The sequence below is a fragment of the Macadamia integrifolia genome, chromosome 11 (genome assembly GCF_013358625.1).
Source record: "Macadamia integrifolia cultivar HAES 741 chromosome 11, SCU_Mint_v3, whole genome shotgun sequence".
NCBI classification, from domain to species: domain Eukaryota; kingdom Viridiplantae; phylum Streptophyta; class Magnoliopsida; order Proteales; family Proteaceae; genus Macadamia; species Macadamia integrifolia.
In genome coordinates this window covers 27,214,718-27,237,347 of record NC_056567.1, presented here as the reverse complement: position 1 = coordinate 27,237,347, position 22,630 = coordinate 27,214,718, and the positions used below count along the sequence as shown (strand labels likewise).

The 22,630-nt window shown below is 39.4% G+C and overlaps 1 protein-coding gene across 5 annotated transcripts; it reads left to right on the top strand.

The window, feature by feature from the left end:
• Window positions 1-2,895: 2,895 nt before the first annotated feature.
• LOC122094183 (zinc finger HIT domain-containing protein 3) lies at window positions 2,896-22,118 on the top strand. 5 transcript variants are annotated; one of them, XR_006144684.1, is made up of 9 exons: window positions 2,897-3,172; window positions 7,451-7,562; window positions 7,659-7,690; window positions 10,295-10,336; window positions 19,700-19,780; window positions 20,979-21,067; window positions 21,217-21,267; window positions 21,374-21,886; window positions 21,983-22,118. XR_006144684.1 is itself a non-coding variant. In XM_042664908.1 (9 exons), exons 3-9 carry the CDS (start codon window positions 7,489-7,491, stop codon window positions 21,395-21,397), a joined length of 393 nt encoding a protein of 130 aa, XP_042520842.1. In that variant the 5' UTR covers window positions 2,897-3,172; window positions 3,251-3,351; window positions 7,451-7,488; the 3' UTR covers window positions 21,398-22,118. The 5 variants fall into 5 exon arrangements, 4 of the variants coding, with proteins under 4 accessions (XP_042520844.1, XP_042520842.1, XP_042520841.1 ...); XM_042664908.1 differs by adding an exon at window positions 3,251-3,351 and having other exon boundaries at window positions 21,374-22,118; XM_042664909.1 differs by having other exon boundaries at window positions 2,900-3,016; window positions 3,105-3,172; window positions 21,374-22,118.
• Window positions 22,119-22,630: the final 512 nt, after the last annotated feature.

The window sequence follows — 22,630 nt, the reverse complement described above, 5'->3', positions numbered from 1 at the left end:
GATTTTTTTTTTTTTTTTTCAATTACTGTAGTAAACTACGCTAGATTTGCATCCTGAGTTTCAAAGGATCTTCTGGTCTACTAACGCAATCTGTTGGTTCTTTCGCTTCTCTAGAACACTTGATCTGCCATTTTCAGTTTAAGTAAAAGTGTAAAACCCCATCACCCTACCCTTGAAAAAAGAGAAAAAGAAGAAGAAGAAGAAAGGGCTGAAGTTCCAGAAGCAAACATAAATGTTCTCTACACCAAAACACCAATACAGAAGAAAATTATGTTGCCTGGATAATGTATTACTCATCTTCTCCGCAACAAGTGGCAGTGTAGTTCTCCTCACTGCCACAAAAAATGTTGAACCAAACTCACAGTTCTCTTAACTAGAGAAGAGAAAAAACCAAGCCACCACACCACCAGCCAATAATCTCTAATCTCTCTTCAATCCAACCCAGTAATGGCAATCGCTTAAAGTTTACTTCCTTCAATGCCAGAATCCAGAACTCCATTCTCAATACAAGATAAAGAAAGGTACCAAGAGAAGTAAGTGACTAAGTGAGAAACACCCACCATCAGCCCATGCTTCCAAAGCTTACTGGGTACAAGATCCCAATGCTTCTTCATCTTTACAGGCTTCCTTTCCATTGGCACCTGATCAATGGGTCTTGTAGTCCTTCTTCTTGTTGTCTCCAAGACAATGCAGAGGAAGAGAGCTAGAACAACCATAGCCATGGTTGGAATGGTAAGCCCAAATATCAATTTGTCTGAGGAATCCAACCAGGGGGAGGTGATGCTTCTGTGATCTTCAAGGTGGAGGAGCTGCCATTGTGGAAAAGAAGAAGATGGGTTCTTCATTTTCTTTCTGATTTTCCTCCTCTTTTGAAAAAAAAAAATGGAAAACCAAGAATGAATGAAAAACAAATTCTACAGAAGCTGTGTGGGTATTTATATTATATCTGTTTCTAAGCACAGCTCCCTTGGAAAGGGAAGAAAAATAAAAAATGGAGATATATCAGTGAGAATCTGATTTCGTACGCATGGGTCTCGTTGGATGGGGCCTTGGGGTGGTAAAACATGTGAGCACGTACTGCACAGAACAGCAAAGCAGAGCCAGCTTTACTCGTCCTTGGAGCGGTTACTTGCTTTTATTTCGTCACGAGAGGCTCGTGGGATGGGATGCATTTCATAGATTAATTACATGAGCCCCCCTTCACTTGCTACAAGCGTACAACTGATTTGGGTCCACACTCCACAGAGAATTGGTACATGTTCATCCCTAGTTTTGATTTTTTCCTTGTCATTGTCCACCGTGTGTTTAATAGAAGGAAATTGTTTAAAACCCAATTACCTTTTCTTTTTCTACCTTAATTATTGAATTGGGTGGTTGGACCATCTAAACCATCCAAAACCCAAAATTGGAAACTAGGGAAATATCCATGGCTTCGTTTGGTTGCAAGAGAAATTAAAGAGAAGGGAATGAAAATTTTCAAACAAAAGAAAATTTTAATATTATTATAATCATTGCCCAACCTGATTGTTTAAACTATTTGAATTTTTTTTTAATATTTTGAAGTAATATATTTTAGGTAAAAGTTTTTCTGGTCGACGGTGCTAGTAAAGGTATTCATGGTCGGGAGTATTCAAATCCGTGGATTTGGTATCAATAGATATCCTTCGTTGATAAAATTTCAAATCACGAATATACATTTATATGACAATTTGTTTTGAGTGAAATACGGTCCCAAATTCACTTTCTTCTCTCTCTCTCTCTCTCTCTCTCTCTCTCTCTCTCACTTGCGTGAGCGCACGAAAGCTTCACTTAGTAGTAGCTCCAAGTTTCAGCCTATAACTAAGATAAAGTGGAACGAAATTTAACTGCTACCTGGGTTGCAGCCAAAGAAATGGAATCTAAAAAAGTATTTTCCAAAATACTATAATCTAGGAGGATATTTGTGAACCCTAGGGGGAAGTGAATTATTCCATTTCTTAAGTTGCCAGCAAGGGGTTGCAGCCAAATTTTTTTGATAAAGTGAAGGAATATTCTCTAGTTACTTTAAAAAAAAAATAAAAATAAAAATAAAAATGGAGTCTCAAAAGTTCTAGGATTTCAAAGGTTAGCAATTAGGGGTATAACTTTAGCCCTAACAAACAACAATTGCCTAGTGCAGTTGGTGTGCAAAACACACATACTCATCAGAAGGTCTCAATTCGAGCCTGAACAAGGTCTGGACTAAGTTTTCTAACCCTAAGAGCGGATTAGGGTAGAAACTAGGGGTGCAAATTTGGCCTAGCTCGCCCTGAACTTGGCCCTGATTTTTTTACCCTGACTTTTGGCTTGACTTGGCCTTGGTTTTTGCCCCTATTGACTCTAGTTGTGACTCTGATGTTAACCCTGATATTAACCTAAATTTAGATATAGTTTGACATTGAATCATTGACACCTCAAACCCCCTAATATATCTTCTCACCAATTTCTCTTGCTTTTTTTACCAAGGGTCAGGGTCTGGGTTCAATCAGGATCACCTCGGGCTAACTCTAAAAAACTCATGACCAATTAGGGCGGATAAGGATTGGGTTGAACCTTGAAGAGTTGGGCTTGGGTTGAAGTTTTGCAACCCTGAGTCAGGGTCAAGACGAATTTGGATCTAGTTAAGGGGGCTTAGGGTTGGGCTAGGGTTTTAAGAAACCCAGCCCAACCCGGCCTTATTGCACCCTTAGTTGAAACACACCAACCCTGGGTCAGACTCGGGTTGAGGCATAGGCCCGGGCCAACTCGGCCCGAGTAACTTTGCTCTTAGCTCCAATCTAAATCCAACGACCATACTTACAAAATGAAATCCAACGACCACACTTGCATAATGAAATCCAACGACCATGAAAACTCCAGCTCTAATAAATATAAAATCTGAACAGTGGAAACCCAAGCTCGAAGCTTTGAGTGCTCGACCGATCGGCTCTGAATACTCTTTCGCCTTCCCTGAAAAAACAAGAAGAACTCAAGAACAAGAAGAAAAGACAGCATCGAGGTCGACTCTGAATGCCTTGTTAGTTCCAATCTAAATGTTTTCTCTGCATACTCTCTCTTTGTTGATCGTGTCATCGTGAGCTATACAGCGACAGCCAGCGGACAACGGTAGACTCTGCAATTTAAACAGCGGTGCGACAAAGAAAAGGACCAAAAGGTACATCTCTGATCCCTCCCTCTTACTAATCGCCTCTCTGAAGAGTTTATTTGAAGTGTTGCTGGTGAATCTGTACAGTAACGGTTACAGCTTTTATTCTTGAGTCGGGATTCAATTATGGTTTAATGGTTTTCGATCCGGAGTCTGAGTCCGGTGGTCGCAGTCGGGATTCTCGTTGGGTGAGATACTATGAGCTTCTAGTGGGTTCTAACTTCTAAATGTAAAGTTTCATTCATGGCAGTTTTTCATTTTTTAATCATTTTGGATTGATTTTTCATTTGATTGTTTCTAGAGAATGATGTAGCTAAATTTTTTAATCATTTTGGATGAGTTCTAAATTATTGTTTCGTTCATGGTGGTTTTTCGGTGGTTCTAAATTGTGTAGTGATTAGTTGATCTATTGGTATTTCATTTTTCTATAATTTCTATAATTTCTATAATTTATTAATGTATAGGATATGAATGGCAGGTCAATTAATCCAACCATTACAGAAGCCAGGGTCAACCCAATCCGGCTTAAACCGACCTAACTTGACCCTGAAGGGGTCAATTAGGGCCGGGTTGGGCCTGGGTTGAATTTTGAGGACCTAGGGTTGGGTTAGGGTTTTAAGAAACCTGGCCCAACCTGGCCCTGTTACACTGCTGACAACAATGAATGGAATAGGTTTAATTGTCCTATTAAGATCCCTAGATCATTAAGTCCTAGCACCAACCCCCAAACCCTTAGGTCCATTAAGGCACGTATGGAAAAGAAGAACAGAATGGATACTACATTCTACCATTATGATACAAGAACTCCTTTTTTTCATATGGAGAACTTTCAGTATTTTATTAAGCATGCATCCAAGACCTATTTTAATATTTTGTCAAGCATTTTTTTTTTTTTGGATGAATAAATAAATTTATACCCAAAGCGAAAAGAAAATACAAGGGGAAAAAAGGGGGGGAGGGGAGGCTAAAGCAAACAAGGAAGAGCCAACCCCAGGGGGAACAAAGCAAAAGGCAACAAACAAAAATGACAGCAGAAAACCAAATCAGCAACCAGCAACAGGGCAAGAGGATTGAACCAGCAAGCCAAGCAATAGCAAGGGAGGGAGGGAGGGAGAAGGCCAAGAGGAGGGGGGGGGAGGGTCATGGGGTAAGGCACCAGGAGGAGATTATGTGGTCATTTATAGAGGAGTGGGGGATCGGCCGAGATCGAATGGAATGGAAGGAATGGATTTTTGAGGTAACATCAAAGTAGATGTCTTTCCAAATCTTTTCCGAGGAACGGGAGTTAGAAGACCATCTGCGAATGTTACGCTCCATCCAGAGATGGGATATAGTAGCAAAGAAAGCTAACTTACCAATGGTGTCGCAAATAGAGGAGCTGGCAAATGTCATGTCAACCCAAATATATTCCCTCTCAAATGGGAGAATGGCCCTAGGAGAAGGCCAGCAATGAGCAAGAATAGTTTTCCATACCAGGGTGGAGAGGGGACAAGAGAAGAAGAGGTGGGGGATATCTTCTTGACCGAGGGGGCAAAGGCAACAGGAGGGGTTGACCTGGATGTGATGGTGAATAAGGAATTAGAGAGACATCTCTAGGTGGTGAAGCTATGATGGGTTGTCAAGCATTGATCAGCTTCATTCTATGTAAATCCTTAATCATATTTTCCCTTATGCTATGATATAATACCATAAATGGTAAAAAATAGGGGGGCAATTTTTCAGAGAGTGTAAGTTAACAATTCCAAGTTTGACTCAAGTTGCATTATTCTTGAACTAGTTTCAGGACATAATCTCTCGGACCTGCATTATTCTAGAACCGGTTTATTAGTATCAATGTGCCTCGAAGTTTTTGTTTTTTTTTGTTTTTATCGTCCTCTCTTGGCACCTGAGCATCTTGCTTCATTTTCTCGCTCTTTACCTTTTATTTCATTAATAAAGAAATTTTCTTCACTTTCTGGAACAAAAAAGGAGATATAAATAAGAAGCAGAAGAACTCAAGAGGGTGTGTATACATACTCAAAGAATATGCATGACAATGACATCTTTTGATAATGAAAAATTAATAAGTTATTTTTATATTATTTTTGAAAACTCTTTTATACCCTTAACTTAAAAACCTTTTGAAAATAACACAAAGAGATATTATTAAAAGATGTGCAAATTTTAAATTACATCCACACAGAGATATTAGTCCATTTTTTCTGGTAAAATATGTATATTATGTGTGCATGTGTATGTCTTTGTTGAGTTGCATATTTTCAATTTGACGTGACTCGTGAGGTGATTGCACAACAGATTATTTTAAAAACTAATAATTATAAAATATCAGTTGCCAACAAAAATATTCTTACTAGAAAAAGAAAGAGTGCATTTATTATTATTATTATTATTGTTGTTGTTGTTATTATTCCTATTATTATTTTTGCAAGACAAATACTAAGACCAACTAGGAGACCCACTAGGGGTAGCAAAGGGGCTACTAACTACTAACTACTTACTACTATACTTCAATAAAGTGAGGGGTAGGAGGATCAAACCAACGACCTTCCCTGGACTTATGAAAGAGCAGCAATCTTAGTAGCATGATTGTGAAACAAAAGAATATTGTAATATATATACAATAAAAATAATTTAACATCTGAAAACTTGGAAACATGTGCTATTCACTTTGTAATTGCAAGATTCTCTTCATTAGTATATTCATGGAGGAATGCATGTGCAGTTTAGGAAAACTGACCTCGGCTTGCAGACTAGGTGCTTAAAACCTTTCCAGATGGTAACCTAAGACTTGCCCAATCTCTAGATATATAATTTGCCTTTCTATTAAAGCTTTGTTTCTCTACCCTTAGATGAAGTAGACGTTTATGGGTTCTACATCCTCATAAAGTGATGCCTCCCAAAAAAACCTTATCCCCATCTTTCTCTTTCCGTACGTAACACAAACATTCAGTGGGAGAAAAAAAAATGAGCATCTTCCCCCCCACCCCATCCACAATAGGTAGCTGGTTTTTAGGTTGCCACATGTCTGCTAATCAGCATACATCCAGAGTATCCAAACTCTATGTCCCATGAGTTGGCACTCTTAGCACGAATGGTGATCCAAAGTGGGCGATTTTACTTTTAGTGCGGATGGACCAGATTTTATTGCATTTTAGGACAAGGCTAGGGGTGTCAATTGGTTGGGCTGGGCCGGGTTTGCCCATTTGGAACCCTTGCACCGTGAACGCCTGTTTAAGTAAACAGGCCTAGGTTTGGGGGCATGGTACGGTTTGTAATCTGGCCGGTCGGTGTCGGGCTTTAGTCGGGCTACCTTAAATGGGCTACAGACCTACTTAAGAGTAAACGGGCTCTAATCGGGTTCTAAACGTGCTTACCCTAAAGCTCCTTAAAGCTTGTAACCCATCAACTCCCAAAAACAACATAGAAAAACAACTTCAAACCCATCAAAACTTTGACTTTCCAAACAATTTCAGAGCTCTTAGTGAGAACAAATCAAATAGCGAGAAAAGTAAACACACACGACTTTAAACCCATCAAAACTCAGACTTTCCAAACATATAAATAAATAATTATGTCATCATGATTTTTATCTTATTATGTTTTTGTACTATTCTCCTTTCTTTTCTTGACATCTAAACGTAGCTTTAATTGTGCACATCATGTAACCACAATAACATTCAAAGATCTATTCGAGGTCGTACTTGGGATACGACTTCAATTACACATGTCCTTCTTCACTACTAATTCTACGGTCATTTTAGGTCAACTCCTAGCTCTTTTAGTTCCTTCAATCTGAATCAAATCACTCTTTACCGGCCCAGACCTCCTTTACGTCGAAAACCGGACTCTTTTAGTGGTTTGGTGCGAACATATAATACATGATTTTAGGGGGCAACAATGGAAATTTAATTTACTGATGGTCTCTCGGTGACTCGCCTACATTGATTCTCAGAAGCTTTCGTCTTGGTGGTTCTCCCCTGCATTTTCAGTGGCACTGGGCAGAGAGAGCTACAATATCTGAGGGCAAAGACCGAAATCCAGACCCAGCTTGGTAATGGAATAGAGTGGACTGCTGGTAAATTTTAAAAAAGTTTCATCCATTTTCTAACTTGAGAATCTTTACCAATTGCATCTCTATCATTCCTTTTAACCTCAAATTTCCATTATTTCACTTCTGCTATTTAATTTCCTGACATCTGCTACTTGGGTTCAAAGTTATAATCGGTTATGTTAAGATTTGATCTATTTGGAGTTGGAAAACCCTAAAACCTCGTTGTTGTTAAATAGGAAACGGAAGAGATAGAAGAGAAAAACATATAAAACTGATGGGTCCTCGACAGTGCGAAGTGTGCAAGGATGCACAATCCAAGTACAAGTGCCCTTCATGCCTTGCTCCGTAGTAAGCAAACCCATTCTCCTTCTCTCCCTCTCTTTTGGTGAGCAGTGATACCTTGGTTTTTGACTTCTTTCTTTCTCATTGTTTTGGTGGGTGCAGTTGTTCTCTGGTTTGTTTCAAGAAGCACAAAGGTATACTCCATTCTATTCCCTTTGCTACATGAATTTTTAGCCATACAGTAAGAGAAATAAGTAATTTGCTATGTATGGTTTCAGATATTTGCGAACTTTGTGATTTTCTTTTTGTGAGGTTTGGCTCTAAGAACATCAGCATCTGTAGCTATTACCTACAAAACCCATTCTTTTCAAAATTTCAGCTTTCCATTTATAGTTTTTGGGGATCACAAGATCATTATCTTCTAGGCTCCACTGTCACTCCATTTTTTATATTGTTTACTTTTGCCCACTAAAGTTTGATGCCCCATGGTCAAGGGATAAACCCATGGTAAGAGAATGGACTTTGTTGTTACATACAATCCCGTGTTGTCCAAGACCTTGATGTCTTGAACATCACTGGAAATCATTAAACAGTCCTTAAACCTTTAGGAAATTGCAGAGGTATAATGTTGAGTCATTGATCCAACTTAGATTTGCGAAAGGGGATACATAAGGGTGTGGCTTGGTGGCAGAAATTTTTCCTTTTTGCACTGTGTAAAAGGGGAAGAGTATATCTTTGGTTAATCTTGGATTTGGCAGTAATATGTACCATCAGCCATTACATTTTTTTAAGGGTAAGATATTTGTGTTTAGTGTCAACGGTCAATTTATATGAACAAAACTGGATGTAATGCTTTTTGGAATGAATAAACATGATGAAAATGTTCTCTATGAGTTGATAAAGGGTACCCCAAAAGAAACTTCACAAACCAAATTTTTCAGATTTGCAATAGATTTATGGCCATCATGTCTCACATCCTTATGATGCCTTTAATTTTTCTCAATTGATGATTCTCTCTCGCTGCATGTTGTCTTTGATCCTCCTTAACCATATAAGTTTTCTTTGTTCGGCCTTTCCCATGCCATGTATGCCCTCTTTGGCATGGTTTAAAGTATTTCTGATTCTGATATGATATCCTCTGATACGTATCTTAAATTTAACCGACCGATACGATACATGTAATTTTTAAAATCCTTTCGTATCGATATATATCCTACGATACATATCGATATGCATCAATACACCACCGATACACATCGATACGATACGATATGCACCGATACGACTTTATGGAAAATATAAAATCGAGGTGAAATGTTTGTTTTGGTATGTATCGGTACGTATTGGTGAGTGTTGGTGTGTATCGATCTGTACGTATCGGTGAGTATCAGTATGTATGATCGGTGCGTATCGGTGAGTATCGGTATGTACCAATATAGTGCGCTACGGTCATATAATGGCCAAGATGAGTAATTTTTCAGAAAAACACTATTTTTTGAGGGGTTTTTGTTCCAAAGTTGCTACCAGCCATATTTCTTTTTAACTAAAGTGAAAATCAAGGTTGTGAATAAGGATTTTACATTTATGGGACAACTACAAACCTTGAATTCTTAGTGCGATACCCTCAATTTAGTGTTTATGCATAATACATGTTATCAATAACTTTTTTTAACAAATTCTTTATGCAAAAGTGTTTAAAAAATGTTTCCTATCCATTTATGTGTATATATTTAGCGTATCTTAGCGTATGTCCGATACGATAAAATACCCTTTGATACGTATCTTAATTTTGGCCAACCGATATGACGACCGATACTGATACTTTAATCCTTGCTCTTTGGTATCATTTTTCTTTTTTATTTTTGTTTACAAAAATGGTTTTGGCTGCATTTGGTATCATTTATGGAGCTTGTTTCTATTTAAAAAAAATTGGTAAAACATGAAAAAAAAAAAAAAAAAAAAAAAAAGATTAAGAGTCATTTAGGTGTTTTGGCCAAAATTGATTTTCAGCTATTTTTGTGCTGAACTTTAATGAACACGTGCTTAAAGTCCCAATATGAAGGGGTAAAGTAGTCATTTGCTTTATAATTAGAAATCCAACCCCGTTGCCCCCTCTTGTTCAATCCAAAGTGGAGAAAGAGAGTTATAAAACAGATTTGTGAAGGGAATCTCTTCACCCATTTATTCAAAAAATCATTTTGCACATAGAGATACTAAACTATTTCTCATAAGAAACCATTTTTCTCAAGTAGTTACCAAATTTTTTTTTTTTGTTTTGATAAAAAATAGTTTTCATTAATGATTTTTGTTAATTAGGTAAAAATCAAAAAGAAAAATTATACCAAAGAAGGCCGTTGTAGTACATGATAACAAAAGATTAATTTTTAGGGGATCAATTTACCCTATTGTAGCATAATCTGATTAAGCATGGTTTAGTTAGTTTAAGAACTTAATTAACCAGCATAACTGTAGGTAAAAAAAAATTATAAAGAGATAAAAGTTAAAAAAAAAAAAATGTTGAGGGAACATGGAAGTGTCATATTTGTGCCTGAAAATATGTGAGTTCCCAGTATAGACAATTTCATTCGATTCTTAAAAAACAACAACAATAGTAATAATAACAATAACAATAACATCATCATAATGTCATCAATGAAACTCTGAATAAAGTACAGATATTTGTAAAATTAGTTGGTTTTTATTGCCTGTCTGAATGCCGTTGTATAATTTATAGCTTTGTAAATAGCCATCCTTTTTGTTGTCTATGAGTTAAACTCTCTTATTATTGGATGGTGCAGAGATTCCATGTGTGAAGGCAGTATCTCCTGAACCAAAACCATGTAAGAATTCTGTTACTTTATGTCTTATCTTAATCTTCAATATTACCCATATCTATTTCTAGATTATATACACATTCTTTGCCAGGTTCGTCCGCTTGTAACCTACCATTTGTAACCGTACTTTATTGCCCAAAACACGATTGATTTAAAATACTTGAGTGCTTAAGATGACTAAAGATCAATGGAGTTGGAGGGTAGAAAGGGGATCACCGTACACATAAAATAGGCTTTGCGCCTGGTTGTTGTTGCATTCTCCAGGGATGCCTTCTTCCTTGACGAGAGCCACACCTGCAACAACCAACAGCTGGGCTCTGGAAGTCACTATTTATAAAAGCAAAACCTATGTAAAGAAAAAAGCAAACTAAAAATGTCGTTAGAACGTCGAAAGATTAACATGTAAAGTAACAAAATCAGATGAAGAAATTGTTCTTCCACTACATCAGAACTCTTGCAGTCAAGCATTTCAAGCAGCAAAATTTGCCCACAACTAAACAGCCGAGAATCTGTTTTCACCATTGGCTCTGCCATTGACTTATTGCTGCTGCTGCTGCTGCTGCTGCGAGGCTTCTGTTGATCTTGCCACTTTGACCATGAATCTGTACTTCATCTCAGCCATGTCACCACTCTGGAGCATGGTGCTGAGCAGCTGGAGACAATACCTTTCCGAGTACATTTGAGAAGCTTTCTGCCTTCTGTAGTACAACTGACATTACTGTTTTCTCCTCTCTACATTAGTTGTCAGTTCGCTCTCTCTTAAGCTTTTCGAGTCTTAACTCTCTCTCTCTCTCTCTCACACACACACACACACACACACACAGCACGCACAAATTGCCATGTTGAAAATCCACTCACACAAGCTCTCATACATCACCATACCATTGCAGTTTGGCAACTCTGTTTCAGTTTCTTCTCGTCATTCTCTCCTCCTTTTACCGTGCGAGAAGTCGTCAAAGTAGAATGCAAGCAATTTCTTCATCAACAACTTGAAGAACCCTATATTTTGAGCTTTCTTGCTCTTTCTCTTTCTATTGTATTGGAATTTTGTATGTGGATTTCAATCTCAATCCTTTGCTTCCTCTTTTGCCAAACCCATGTTCATTAGGTCATTGACCTCGGGCGTCGACCGAGAAGGGAAATTCTCTTTGGCCTTTGAACCCGGCGATGGGAACGAAAGTGAGGAAGCGGAGTTCTGGAAGCAACCGTACAGATTGAGTTGTCTTCCCTGCTTGGATTTCAGTGAGGAGTATCGGCAGTCCAGCTCTGAGACTCTGAAGGATCATACTAAATATCTGATGGTTGTGGTTTCTGGTGGAATGAACCAGATCGTTGATGCAGTTGTTATTGCTCTGATTCTTGGAGCTGCTTTGGTCTTACCTATCATGCAAGTGAACTTGATTTGGGGAAATGAAAGGTAAAGATACCGACACATTTAAGATAGATCAATTATACAAATAGAGACTGAAAATGAAAAATAAAAATAAGAACTTCATTCTCGCGAGACATCAGCCCATGGAGGTGATGCAGATTCTTCACCAAACTAGGCTTGTTTTATTAGGAATAAGCTTAGGGTTGGGTTGTATACGTGTTGGGCCTTCAGTCCATGTGGTTCGGAGTATATTGGGCTCCTTTTATGGGTCTAAACTAGGGGTTCTAAGGTTGCATACGGGATTCAATGATTTGTTTCCTTTTTCTTTAGTTTCCTTTTTAGATGGGGTTATTTAGTTTCTAATTTTCAGTCTTAAATTAGTTTCTAATTTTCAGTCACAAGACTTTCTATTTTGTAAGTTTCTATTTTCAGATTTAGTAACTAGTTGAGTTTCTAATTTTTAGTTTCTTATTTCAGTTTTTGGAAACTAAAGTTAGTTTCTATTTCATGTAACCCCTATCACTATTATAAATAAAGCTATGGCTCTTTTAATGAGCCACGATTTTTACAAACTACATGGCTGCTGCTGCTGTTTTCTCTGCGAGAGAACTTCCTTGTGTTTGATCAAGGTATTGGGTTGGTGTTCGATCCGACGACTCTTTGCGGCGAGAAGTCCAAGAGGTTCATCTTCAAGTGTCCCTTTTCTCTTTCAAAGTCTTCTTTTCAAAGGTTTGTTACTGTTCAAACAAATCAGGTAACAGATCTGATCTTCTTTAAATTTCTGGTTTCGAATTTCCCAGATTTCTCCTACCCGATCCTTCACTGATCAGACCAACCAGCCACCTGATGGCTCCCTTATTCTAGTCGAGTGTTAGGCCTATTGAGAGGATGGTTCGATCCTAATTTGGGGTCAATCAGACCTGGAATTTTATTGTTAAAAAAATTCTCTCTATTCTGCCCAATTCTGGTTTCTGCCCAGAATTTTGAATCGTTTTGTTCCGGATGTTGCTGATTGGTTGCTGGTCCTATATTTCATTGTTTAGTCTTATTAATTGGTGATTTAAGTCCTTAATTCCTTGGCTGATTATTCAGTTACAGAATTTCTGAAGTTGTTGAGATCGATGAATTTTCTGATATTTTATTGGGCTGGTTCTGGTTGTTCTTCTGATTAAAAGTTCCTGCAGTTGGATTAGTTTGAGTTTTCAAACTTAGTCTTACATTAAGTGGTATCAGAGCATGGCTGGGAACAACACCCCCACCCTAGTTTCTCTTATGGAGATGCTACAGACTATGAGGACTGAGATGAAGGCTGAACAGCAAACCTTACGGACTGAATTGAAGGCTGAGTTGAAGGCTGAATTGGATGCCAGGTTGTTGAATGAAGAGACCCCACCCCAACAGCCTACTGGCAGTTCACGTACAACACCCGAAGTGGATACTCCAATGAATTTGGTTACTCAGTTGACTAATAGGAGAGCAAACCCTAATCTGAGAGCACCACAGAGGGTTCCGGTGGCACAACCTACTTTTGAAGAGCATGTAAGAGGATACTTTGAGACTGAGCGTCCCGTGCAACAGAGGTATTCTGGAGATTCACAGAAGGTCAAGCTCAATCTGAAGGAGTTTGATGGGAGATATGACCCCCAATTGTTCTATGATTGGGTAGTGGCACTAGACGACTATTTTGACTATTATGAGTTACCTGAGGAACGGAAGATGAAACTAGCTCGTGCTAAGCTAGTTGGGGCTGCTCGTGAGTGGTGGAGGACCTATGAGCTAGAGTTGGAAGACCGTGGTAGAGAACCTACTAGTTGGGAAGAGATGAAGCTTGAGTTATCAGATAAATACTTGCCACGCAACTTCAGAGCTCGCATACAAGACCAGCTGAACTCTCTTCGTCAAGGGTCTATGACTGTTGCCGAGTACATGAACAAGTTTGACGCACTTTATTCTCGTACAGGCATAAGGGAGAATGAAAGGCAACTGTTATCTCGGTTTCGACTGGGATTACGAGTTGAAATCAACAGGGGTATCGGAGTTGTTGAAGTGCACTCAGTGAGGGATTGTTTTGACAAGGCCCTACGAGCAGAGGAGCTTCTAGCACAGCCAGTTAGAAGGTTTGGTTTCCAAGCTGGGGAGGTAAAGAAGAATTTTCCAGCCACTAAACCTAGTAGCTCAGCACCTCCAAAATCCACTTTTCCTCCACGAGTTGATCATAAAGGAAAGGCACCCATGACAGGTAGTAATAAGGTACAGTGTTTCCATTGTCAAGAGATAGGACATTTTGCTAAGTCTTGTCCGCATAAGCAGAGGGTTAATGCAGTAGCTGAGGTTGAAGACTCCAATGAGGAGGATGAGTCAGCTCTTTATCCCTACCCATTAGATGATGATGATGATGGTGGATATGACTATGATATGGAAAACACTAATGAGGATGATACCCAGGGAATAAATATTGTTACTCGCATATTGGTGGCTGAAACCAAAGGAGAGGATTGGCGACGTAACTGCATATTCTACAGCCGTATGAAGTCAGGTGAGCATACTTGTCAGATTATCATTGATAGTGGCAGTTGTGTCAACGTTGTTTCTGAAGCCTTTGTGAAGAAAGCAACCTTGAAAGCTGACCCACATCCTCAGCCTTATAAGGTATCCTTGCTGAATGGTAATACCTTAGAGGTGAATAAGAGGTGCTCAGTTCCTTTGAAACTTTACCGATATGAAGAGAAAGTTTGGTGTGATGTGATCCCAATGAAACTCACAGATGTATTGCTTGGTCGTCCCTGGATGTATGACAATGATGCCATGGTTGGAGGGAAGAAGAATCTGTGTACTTTCATGTGGAAGGGAGTTCCTACAACTTTCTATCCGGTAAATGTGCCGGCTGAAATACGGCGGAAGAGATCATTAAGGTCAAATCAGAAGGGCATTGACAATGAAAAGAAGGTATTAGCTCTGCCCACAAAGGAGTTGCTAACTATTTCCCATAAACAGTTCTTACGCACAAGTCATGAGACTGGAATGGTTATGGCACTTGTTACTAGGGAAGTCACCCCCCAACCTGAGGTAACGTATAGTGCACCTATCAGAGAGCTCCTGTCTGATTTTTCTGACTTAGTCCCTGATGATCTCCCAGATGAGTTGCCTCCCATGAGAGACATACAGCATGCCATTGACTTGGTACCTAGTTCGGTTTTACCCAACCTTCCTGCTTACAGACTTAGTCCTACTGAGCACGCCGAGCTGAAACGGCAAGTGGATGGGTTACTACAGAAGGGCTTCATTGAGGAGAGCTTAAGTCCTTGTGCAGTACCAGCTTTACTCACGCCAAAGAAGGATGGTTCTTGGCGTATGTGTGTGGACAGCCGTGCTATCAACAAGATAACAGTCAAGTATAGGTTTCCTATACCACGACTAGATGATATGTTGGATATGCTGTCCGGGGCAAAGGTCTTTTCCAAGCTAGATCTGAGGAGTGGCTATCATCAGATTCGCATCCGTTCTGGGGATGAGTGGAAGACCGCTTTTAAGACCAAGGATGGCTTATATGAGTGGAAAGTCATGCCGTTCGGTCTGACAAATGCACCTAGTACTTTTATGAGGGTGATGACACAGGTCCTTCGTCCCTTCATTGGTCGCTTTTTGGTTGTTTATTTTGATGACATTCTGGTATACAGTAAGAACCAAGAAGAGCATCAGGATCACTTGAGGCAAGTCTTGAGAGTACTCCGTGCTGAGAAGTTATACATTAATCTCAAGAAGTGTTCCTTCATGCTGCCCAAGGTTGTATTCCTTGGATTTATAGTGTCATCAAAGGGGGTTGAAGCTGATCCGGAGAAGATCAAGAGCATCACTGATTGGCCCACACCTAAGACTCTAACAGAAGTCCGTAGCTTCCATGGGTTGGCTTCCTTCTATAGGAGATTTATTCGGAACTTCAGTGCAGTAATGGCACCCATCACTGAATGTATGAAGTCGAGTAAAGGGAAGTTTGAATGGACAGCTGCAGCGACCAAAGCCTTCGCTCTTGTGAAGAGGAAGATGACCGAGGCACCCATCCTACGCCTACCAGATTTTGACAAAGTATTTGAGGTAGCTACAGATGCTTCACATGTTGGGCTAGGAGGAGTGATAATGCAAGGAGGACACCCCATCGCTTTTTATAGCGAAAAATTGAATGAGGCCAAGAAGCGCTATTCGACTTATGATCTGGAGTTGTATGCAGTCGTCCAAGTGCTACGCCATTGGAGGCACTACCTCATTGGTAAGGAGTTCATTTTGTACACTGATCATGAGGCCTTGAAGCACCTTCACTCACAGAAATCGATTAGCCATAGACATGCCAAATGGGTAGCCTACTTGCAGGAGTTTGTATTTGCTATGAAGTACAAGGCGGGAAAAGAGAATACAGTGGCTGATGCACTTAGCCGGAAAGTGCTCACACTTAACACATTTTCAGCACATGTTATTAACATAGATCAGATACGAGGTGAGTATACATCTGATTCTGATTTCAGCACTGTCTTTATGGAGTTACAACAAGGTGGGCAGCACTTAAAGTACTCTATTCATGACGGGTACTTGTTCTTTGGCACGCGGCTTTGTATCCCAAACTCTTCCCTACGTCATCACATCATACGAGAGTTACATGGAGGAGGATTAGGGGGACATTTTGGGAAAGATAAGACTCTTGCACAAGTGACTGATCGATATTATTGGCCATGCATTGCAAAGGATGTCGATCATGTGATCAAGAGATGCCGTGTATGTCAGTTGGCAAAAGGGGGAAAACAGAACACAGGTTTATACTCTCCACTACCTGTTCCTCATGCACCGTGGCTTGATGTTAGCATGGATTTTGTTCTTGGACTACCCCCTACTAGAGAACGATATGATTCCATTATGGTGGTTGTGGATCGTTTCTCTAAGATGGCTCATTTTATACCTTGTCGTAAGACTTTTGATGCTTATCAGGTTGCAAAGCTCTTCTTCAAGGAAGTAGTACGACTACATGGGCTGCCAACTAGTATTGTGTCTGACCGTGATGTTAAGTTCATGAGTTATTTTTGGAAGACATTGTGGTTGAAGACAAATACAAAGCTGAACTTTTCAACTGCATTTCATCCACAGACAGACGGACAGACAGAGGTGGTGAACCGTAGCTTGGGAAACTTGTTGAGGTGTTTGGTTCGAGACTATGAGAAGACATGGCCTTCTATTCTTGACATTGCAGAATTTGCCAACAGCTCAGTGAATAGGACAACAGGTCGTACTCCTTTTGAGATCTTGCTTGGAGTCCAACCTAAGCGGCCTATTGACCTTATGTCACTCCCACCCCAGGCTCGAGTTAGTATTGAAGCTGATGAGTTCTTACGTCATATCACTGAGGTGCATGCCAACGTCCGACGACGTATTGCCTTGAACAATGAGGTGTATAAGGCTTCTGCTGATCGTCATCGGCGTTATGTGGAGTTCAAACCCGGGGACAAGGTGATGATTCGAGTAAATCCTGAACGGTTTCAGACAGGTGTCAATACCAAGCTACATCCACGAAAGATGGGTCCCTACAAGGTGCTGAAACGTATAGGACCTAATGCTTATGTGCTTGAGTTTCCTGATGACATGACCATAAGCAACGTGTTTAATGTGGCTGATCTTCACCTTTATGTTGGGCATCATTCAGATGATGGAGACTCGGAGCAAATGCTGAGGTTGCCTCAACTGAAGCCACCCACTTCTGAAGTTATTGAAGACGTCTTGGATGATAATTACAAGACCTCCCGCCGTGGCACCGGTTATCACACTTTTCTTGTCAAGTGGAAAGGCCGTCCCCGTAGTGACTGTACTTGGATTCATGCTGATGATTTCAAGAGACTTGATCCCGACTTGTATGAGCGTTACATGTCCCTTATCCATTCGTCGGAGTTGAATGTTTCCAAGCCGGGGAGAGCTGATGCAGATTCTGCACCAAACTAGGCTTGTTTTATTAGGAACAAGCTTAGGGTTGGGTTGTATATGTGTTGGGCCTTCAGTCCATGTGGTTTGGAGTATATTGGGTTACTTTTATGGGTCTAAACTAGGGGTTCTAAGGTTGCATACGGGATTCAATGATTTGTTTCCTTTTTCTTTAGTTTCCTTTTTAGATGGGGTTATTTAGTTTCTAATTTTCAGTCTTAAATTAGTTTTTAATTTTCAGTCACAAGACTTTCTATTTTGTAAGTTTCTATTTTCAGATTTAGTAACTAGTTGAGTTTCTAATTTTTAGTTTCCTATTTCAGTTTTTGGAAACTAAAGTTAGTTTCTATTTTATGTAACCCCTATCACTATTATAAATAAAGCTATGGCTCCTTTAATGAGCCACGATTTTTACAAACTACATGGCTGCTGCTGCTGTTTTCTCTGCGAGAGAACTTCCTTGTGTTTGATCAAGGTATTGGGTTGGTGTTCGATCCGACGACTCTTTGCGGCGAGAAGTCCAAGAGGTTCATCTTCAAGTGTTCCTTTTCTCTTTCAAAGTCTTCTTTTCAAAGGTTTGTTATTGTTCAAACAAATCAGGTAACAGATCTGATCTTCTTTAAATTTCTGGTTTCGAATTTCCCAGATTTCTCCTACCCGATCCTTCACTGATCAGACCAACCAGCCACCTGATGGCTCCCTTATTCTGGTCGAGTGTTAGGCCTATTGAGAGGGTGGTTCGATCCTAATTATGGGTCAATCAGACCTGGAATTTTATTGTTAAAAAAATTCTCTCTATTCTGCCCAATTCTGGTTTCTGCCCAGAATTTTGAATCGTTTTGTTCCGGATGTTGCTGATTGGTTGCTGGTCCTATATTTCATTGTTTAGTCTTATTAATTGGTGATCTAAGTCCTTAATTCCTTGGCTGATTATTCAGTTACAGAATTTCTGAAATTGTTGAGATCGATGAATTTTCTGATATTTTATTGGGCTGGTTCTGGTTGTTCTTCTGATTAAAAGTTCCTGCAGTTGGATTAGTTTGAGTTTTCAAACTTAGTCTTACATTAGGAGGAGGAGCAGACCCCATTGCAGGAAGGTAAAGAATTGTACATCTTAAATACGAATTACAGAGTAATCCAGATCTAGAGAGGCTAGTGGGTGTACAATGTTAATGGCAGAGTCAACAACCCCTACTATCAAATTGTGATCAGCCCCCATTTCCTCCAAAATTTCAGCGCAGTGAGAGGCCAAGAATGCCACTACTGGTTGTACGGTAGTGGACGTCTTGGAAGGCACACAAGTACAATGGACTCTTTGGTGAATACTCGACTGCAGCAATATTGGGAATCTGTAGATCCCAGTGCCGTTGATTTGATCATCTTGGCTGCCCTATTCTTCCTCTGCATTTGCCTCCTCATTTGCCGGAGATGGAAAGCAAAGCAGAAATCTCCCTTGGGTTTGGTGAGGGATGAGGAGAATGCAGCAGAGAGGAAGAGAGGAGACGGGAGAGAATGGACAAGACAAAAGGAAGAAGATGCTGCAGCCACTCCTTTGTAGCCATTGGAGCAAGAGGGTTACATAACTAACCTTGTTTCAATTATAGGATGGAATATTTTTTGGGAGTGGTCCCAAATTTCCAAGTCTAATTATAAAATTGTCCCAGTCTTGCAAACATTCTATTGTTTGGTAAGCAAGGGCTAAAATAAGCGGTACTTGGTTACAAACTGATTTTCCCTTCTTTATCATCCAGATATTAGTAATTTTATATGGTAAAAATTGATGCTTAAACAATTGCGGACTGTCAGTAATGAAGTGATATATATGTGATCATTGGATATAGTGCAATGCATGCACATAATATAAATAATATTTGAGTATGTTATTATCTACTTGTGTATATATATATATATTATTACTCCGTTCAAGCATGTTTTCCTCTATATTTAACTGTCTTGACCCAGTTGAATTGCTACTTTAGTTATTCCAAGCATGGTTTATTCTCGACCTAGTCTGACTGCTATCTCCCATTTGTCTGATACAGGTCCAATAAAGCTTCCAGAAAAGCCATGCCAGGTAGATGAGCCAACTCTGTTGCTTCAGAAGGAGCGACTAGAGTCCTTAGGTGCCGCTTCCTAACTAGAATTATCATCCGTTATTATTTTTTCACCTGTTGGCATCAGCATCATGTTGATCATGTTTGTCACCTCCATTTATAGAAAAAAGGATGAGCCTTGCAAAATCAATTTTTTTTTTTTAGTTCTCCACTGCAGTTCTGGCTTAATTTGAAGCACAGAAATTTTCCTTATAATTCTTGGCCGATGCATAATTATGCATATCTTAGTGTATCAAAGTTCCCAAAATTCCCAAGCAAGCATAGTTGCTATACTGCCCCATATGCAACCTTACTGTCAAGTGCTATGCCTGTCAACCTTCGGAGCTGTACCCATGTCCAACACTCAATGTTAAAATAAAAAATACCATATCTGAGTTGTTTTTGTTCTCATATCTGGGTATAGTTTAGGGGTCTGGTTGTAATTGTTTTCATCCATCCAACAATGGTGTAGAATTATTATTTTTTTCTGAAAAGATGAAAGAAATAAAAACAAGTGTCAACATCTATTCTGCATGTTGTTTTTTCGGGTACCCTTTTTAAGTTTTTACAGGAAGGCACACTCATGCTGCATTACATTTTCTGGGGTTTTCTAGACTCTTCCTCTTCTTTGGTGGTGCGGGAAATCTACCATGGTATGGTGACATCATGGGTTAGGGGGCTTCACCTTTTTTCAGCTCCAGTAAGTTCAACTGTGAATAGCGTTTAGTGGTGGTCTTTGCTACTTATTTGGTCTCAGGGTGACCAGAAAGAATGATTTGCCATCTTTCTTGTATTTTGTTTCCTCCCTCTTGGAAGAAATTCAATCATGGGGGGAGATCTGTGAAAGGATTACAAAATTGGTTTCAAAGAGCCAGCTTCATTCTCAGTACTTATCATTTCCCTGGTCAGGCACCATTTTCCGTACTCTGTTTTATTCAAATAACTAAATCCATGAACCATGCGTTTACTCCTTTTAAGTAATTTCAAGTTGTAGTTCTACTTTTCAGATAACATTTGCATTGTTTGCATCTTTATTTTATTGGATCAACTTGTCAAAAACTTGTATTTATAGAAGAAAAAAAAAATGCCATTGGCTATGCTATGTTTAAATGGGCATTACCTGGATTTTTTTGGATGGTAACTGATGTATATCTCTCCGGCTTATCCATGCTTTTAATACAAATGTGTCCTGTTAATAGCTTCACAACTCCATGTTTTCCTCATGCAGCATTCTCGAGTGAAGTTCGCGAAGCTTTGAAGGATGTAGAGCTTCAAAATGTCATAGGCAAGATCGATTCATCCACAGGTGCGGAAAATGTGAGTACTGCAACAATCATGCAACTCATGCGGACAGTTTATCAGAAACAATTTTTGCTTCTAGATTAACCTACATTTGGCTTTCGCAAACCAATAAGTTTGACAAAATTCTCAATGTTCTAAGGAAAAACTTGTTCATCTGATATCAGGAACTTGATAGAGCCATGGAAAATGAGATCTTCCGCAAATTCACTGAAAAGGTAGAAGCTCCTATTGCTTACATGTTGTAATTGTCTTGTGCTTAAGTAGTTAAACGATGAGGTTATAAAACAGAACTCAATACTGTCATTTGTTTTATTTATGCAGGTTTTATCCATTATCAGCCCATAACAACATCCACTTCTGTTTAGAAGATGAACTTTATACATGAAGCATGTTGTATCCAAGTGGCTGCTGCTTCAACTTCAGTCAGCCTTAGAAAGTCAGTGCCGACTATGCGTTCGAAGAATATGGCTGTCCTACCAGCTAAATGTTTTGAAGAAGTGTCCTTTCATTTTCTGTCAGTCTTACCAGTTTCCTCCATCAATTTTGGCCAGAGTATGTTTATTGTGATATGTGTTTTTAGATTGAAATTTTGAATGCATATTAAGGGTAAGGGTGTATTTGTAAAGCCACTGAATGAACTTAGAGAAACTCATACAAGTAGGAGTAAAACTTGTATGTTTGGTCTCAAGAATCTTCTGATTTTGCTTTTCAAGAAAAAAAAAAATTAGTTAATCACAGGTTTCTGATTTATGTAATCGTTTTTATCCTAAAATGCATGGAAGCTGTCCAGGAGATTTCATACAAGAGTAAATTCTCTATAGAATTCCTTGATAAGTATGAAGTTCTCTGTTTTGGACTGTATTTCTATCCAAGAAATTGTGTTCTAATTTGACATGATGAAGAACTAACACAAAAGTTTTGTTTTTGCAGATCATGGTGGATGTGTTTGGGAAAAATGCAGTTTGAGATTTGGGTCACATTATGGTAATAACCATTGAAAAGAAAATTAGAAATTCGGCATATGTACAAGGTTATGACACATTTTTATGCAGAATTGATTAATTAATGATTATGGGTATTAAAAGTATGGTTTAAAAAAAACAAAAAATATACATGAAAAAGAACCATGCTTGTCTAGTGTAGGAAGTGCCTAGACACAGGTTGGGTGTGAAAAGACCTGTCCGCTTGTGTGCAATGAAGATGCTCCCACCCATGCTCTCATTGGCCTGTTTGGAAGTGCCAGGCTAGAAGGGTTCTCTTGGCCAAAATATATATAGGGACAACGTCAGGTATGCTGTAGGCTTTTTTAGAGCTAGTTTCAACCAATGGGAGGGTAATAGGGGACTTTTCCATGGGGAAGAAAGAGATTTTCATGTGATTTTTTTATGCATACATGGAAATAGAATAAATTCCTCCCTCTATGGGTTTGCAAGAAAAAGATCCTCTGCAAGGATGCCTGTGAGGCATTGAACGGTTGGGGGTGCATAGGGACATGTGCCCATGTGTTGGGGTGTGACCGGGTCCTCTATCTAGCCACTAGATGCTTCACTTGGCGTCATAGCAGCTGAAGTGGATCTG

Bases quoted from the DNA above. Each gene is read 5' to 3' on its own strand.
- LOC122094183 (XM_042664907.1), top strand. From the start codon at position 7,489: ATGGGTCCTCGACAGTGCGAAGTGTGCAAGGATGCACAATCCAAGTAC. The intron at 7,691-10,294 runs GTATACTCCATT...TGGATGGTGCAG, and splicing joins TTGTTTCAAGAAGCACAAAG to AGATTCCATGTGTGAAGGCA. The intron at 10,337-19,699 runs GTAAGAATTCTG...TGTCTGATACAG, and splicing joins ATCTCCTGAACCAAAACCAT to GTCCAATAAAGCTTCCAGAA.